This window comes from Boleophthalmus pectinirostris, unplaced genomic scaffold, assembly GCF_026225935.1.
Source record: "Boleophthalmus pectinirostris isolate CB_2022bp ecotype Guang Dong unplaced genomic scaffold, ASM2622593v1 HiC_scaffold_9, whole genome shotgun sequence".
Taxonomy (NCBI): Eukaryota; Metazoa; Chordata; class Actinopteri; order Gobiiformes; family Gobiidae; genus Boleophthalmus; species Boleophthalmus pectinirostris.
This window is the reverse complement of record NW_026571541.1, coordinates 39699126-39701625: the sequence shown is the minus strand read 5'-3', so window position 1 is coordinate 39701625 and position 2500 is coordinate 39699126. Positions and strand designations below refer to the sequence as shown.

The 2500-nt window shown below is 57.0% G+C and overlaps 1 protein-coding gene across 1 annotated transcript; it reads left to right on the top strand.

The window, feature by feature from the left end:
* The first annotated feature begins 73 nt into the window (after positions 1 to 73).
* LOC110172546 (olfactory receptor 11A1) lies at positions 74 to 1838 on the top strand. The gene is made up of 2 exons (XM_020938431.2): positions 74 to 106; positions 744 to 1838. The coding sequence occupies exons 1-2, from the start codon at positions 74 to 76 to the stop codon at positions 1836 to 1838; spliced, it is 1128 nt and encodes a 375-aa protein (XP_020794090.2).
* Positions 1839 to 2500: the final 662 nt, after the last annotated feature.

Below are 2500 nucleotides of genomic sequence, written 5' to 3'. Positions count from 1 at the left end.
GCCGTGAGATGTTTGAGAGTCAAACACAGCGGCTGCAGAGAAGGACACAGATGTTTGTTGAGTTTTGGTTCTGATGTGGAGTCCAGACGCTCTCACTGAGTCTAGGGTCACAGGTCAAAGGTCACACTGATCCTGGTCCTGGTCCCGGTCCCAGTCCTGGTCCCGGTCCCAGTCCTGGTCCCGGTCCTGATCTGGGCTCGTTTATGTTTGTGTGTTTGTGCTAAAATGTTCTTCATTTCTTTCTGTAAATGGTTGCGTTTTAAACACACTCGTCTGTTTTGTTCTGTGTGTGATTCTGGGGGAGATTTGCTTGTTCTGCCTGTGTGGGTTTAAAGTTTGTGTCTTTACAAAAAAAAAAGAAAATAATAAAAACAAAAGCAGGAGGAAATATTTCAGAAGGTGTTTCATAAAAACTGAAATGATGTGAAAGAGTTTTGGTTTGGACTCAGCTCAGAGCCGCTCCACGTCACACAAACTCTGAACTACGTTTGACTCTCAACAAAGCACCTGCCCCTGCACCTGTCTGTGCTCCTGCCCCTGCACCTGTCTGTGCACCTGCCCCTGCACCTGTCTGTGCTCCTGCCCCTGCACCTGTCTGTGCTCCTGCCCCTGCACCTGTCTGTGCTCCTGCCCCTGCACCTGTCTGTGCTCCTGCCCCTGACAGCAGAAGTGTCCCTGTCCTGCAGGTGCATGTGACAGGGACATTTCTGTTGTGAGTCTTTGAGTCTTTGTTTTTCTGTCAGACACTTAAAGTTGCTGTGAGCACAAATACTCCTGCCGCGCCGGTCGAGGGGTCGGGGGTCGGAGGGTCGGGGGGTCGAGGGGTCGGGGGGGTCACTGGGGTCACTCCTCCTTCAGTGTTAGACTCAGGAAAGTTCCGCATTGTGTCTTTGGGGGTGAACATGTCTTTCTGGTCCAACTCTTCGTCGTACGTGGTCTTGTCCATGTACTCGGACTCGGGGCCTCTGCGGTGGCTCTACTTCGTGGTCCTGGCGTGTTTTTACGCTCTGGCGCTTGTGTGTAACCTGCTGCTCCTCTTCGTCATCCTGGTGGACCGAAGTCTTCGTCAGCCCATGTACGTGTTCCTCGTCAGCCTCTTCCTCAACGACGTCCTGGGAAGCACCGGCATCTTCCCGTTCCTCCTGTCGGAGCTGCTGCGGGACGAGCACGTCCTGTCGCACTCGCTCTGCTTCCTCCAGATCTTCCTCGTTTATCAGTACGCCAACACGGCCGTGCTCACGCTCGCCGCCATGTCCTACGACCGCTTCGTCGCCATCTGCTTCCCGCTGCAGTACCACACGCGCCTGTCGCCTCGCGCCGCGCTCAGGATGGTGACGGGCATCTGGGCGTTTGTGGTGCTGGAGGTGGGCTTCATGGTGTCTCTGAGCGCCCCCTTGAGGCTGTGCGGGACTCACGTCTCTAAAGTTTACTGTGATAATTACTCGGTGGTGAAGCTGGCGTGCGGAGACACCACCCTGAACAACGTCTACGGGCTCCTCTACACCTGCCTCATGCTCCTGTCGGTGCCCGCGCTCATCCTCTACTCGTACGTGCGCATCATCAGGGTTTGCGTGAGCAGCAGCAGCGCCCGCCGCAAGGCCCTGGGCACCTGCGCGCCGCACCTGGCCTCATTCCTCAACCTGGCGTTCGGTTGCTTCTTCGAGGTCGTCCAAAGCCGTTTCAACATGGAGGCCGTGTCAGACACGGTGCGCGTCTTCATGTCGCTCTACTTCCTGGTCTGCACCCCGATCTTCAACCCGCTGATCTACGGCCTGAACCTGTCGACCGTCCGCTCCAGCTGCAGACGCCTGCTCCAGCGCCGCCAACGCTCCAGATAAACTCCACCAAACCAAGACAAGCCTCAGTCCCTCGCCCCAAACCCGCCCAGACCCGCCCAGACCCACCAAACCCGCCCAGACCCACCCAAACCCGCCCAGACCCGCCCAGACCCACCAAACCCGCCCAGACCCACCCAAACCCGCCCAGACCCGCCCAGACCTGCCCAAACCCGCCCAGACCTGCCCAAACCCGCCCAGACCCGCCCAAACCCGCCCAGACCCACCAAACCCGCCCAGACCCACCCAGACCCACCAAACCCGCCCAGACCTGCCCAAACCCGCCCAGACCCACCAAACCTGCCCAAACCCGCCAAGATCTGCCTAAACCCGCCCAAACCCGCCCAGACCCACCAAACCTGCCCAAACCAGCCCAGACCCGCCCAAACCCGCCCAGACCAGACCAAAACCAAACCCACACGAGCTCTGCATCTGTTGCTGCTAAAAAAAAGCACTTTATGTATAAATGTTTGTGTGTGTGTGATGTACAAATGTGCAATAAAAATAAACCTTAAACTGAATAAACGACTCCAAGATGAACGACTAAAGTGTAAAAACCCTCGACAGGTGCAGACGGGGCTGTAAAAACCCTCGACAGGTGCAGACGGGGCTGTAAAAACCCTCGACAGGTGCAGACGGGGCTGTAAAAACCCTCGACAGGTGCA

What these genes read in the sequence shown, in the direction of transcription:
- LOC110172546 (XM_020938431.2), top strand. Translation starts at nt 74, where the DNA reads ATGTGGAGTCCAGACGCTCTCACTGAGTCTAGG. An exon ending in ACGCTCTCACTGAGTCTAGG is followed by an intron (nt 107 to 743) that starts GTCACAGGTCAA and finishes TTTTTCTGTCAG; the next exon opens with ACACTTAAAGTTGCTGTGAG.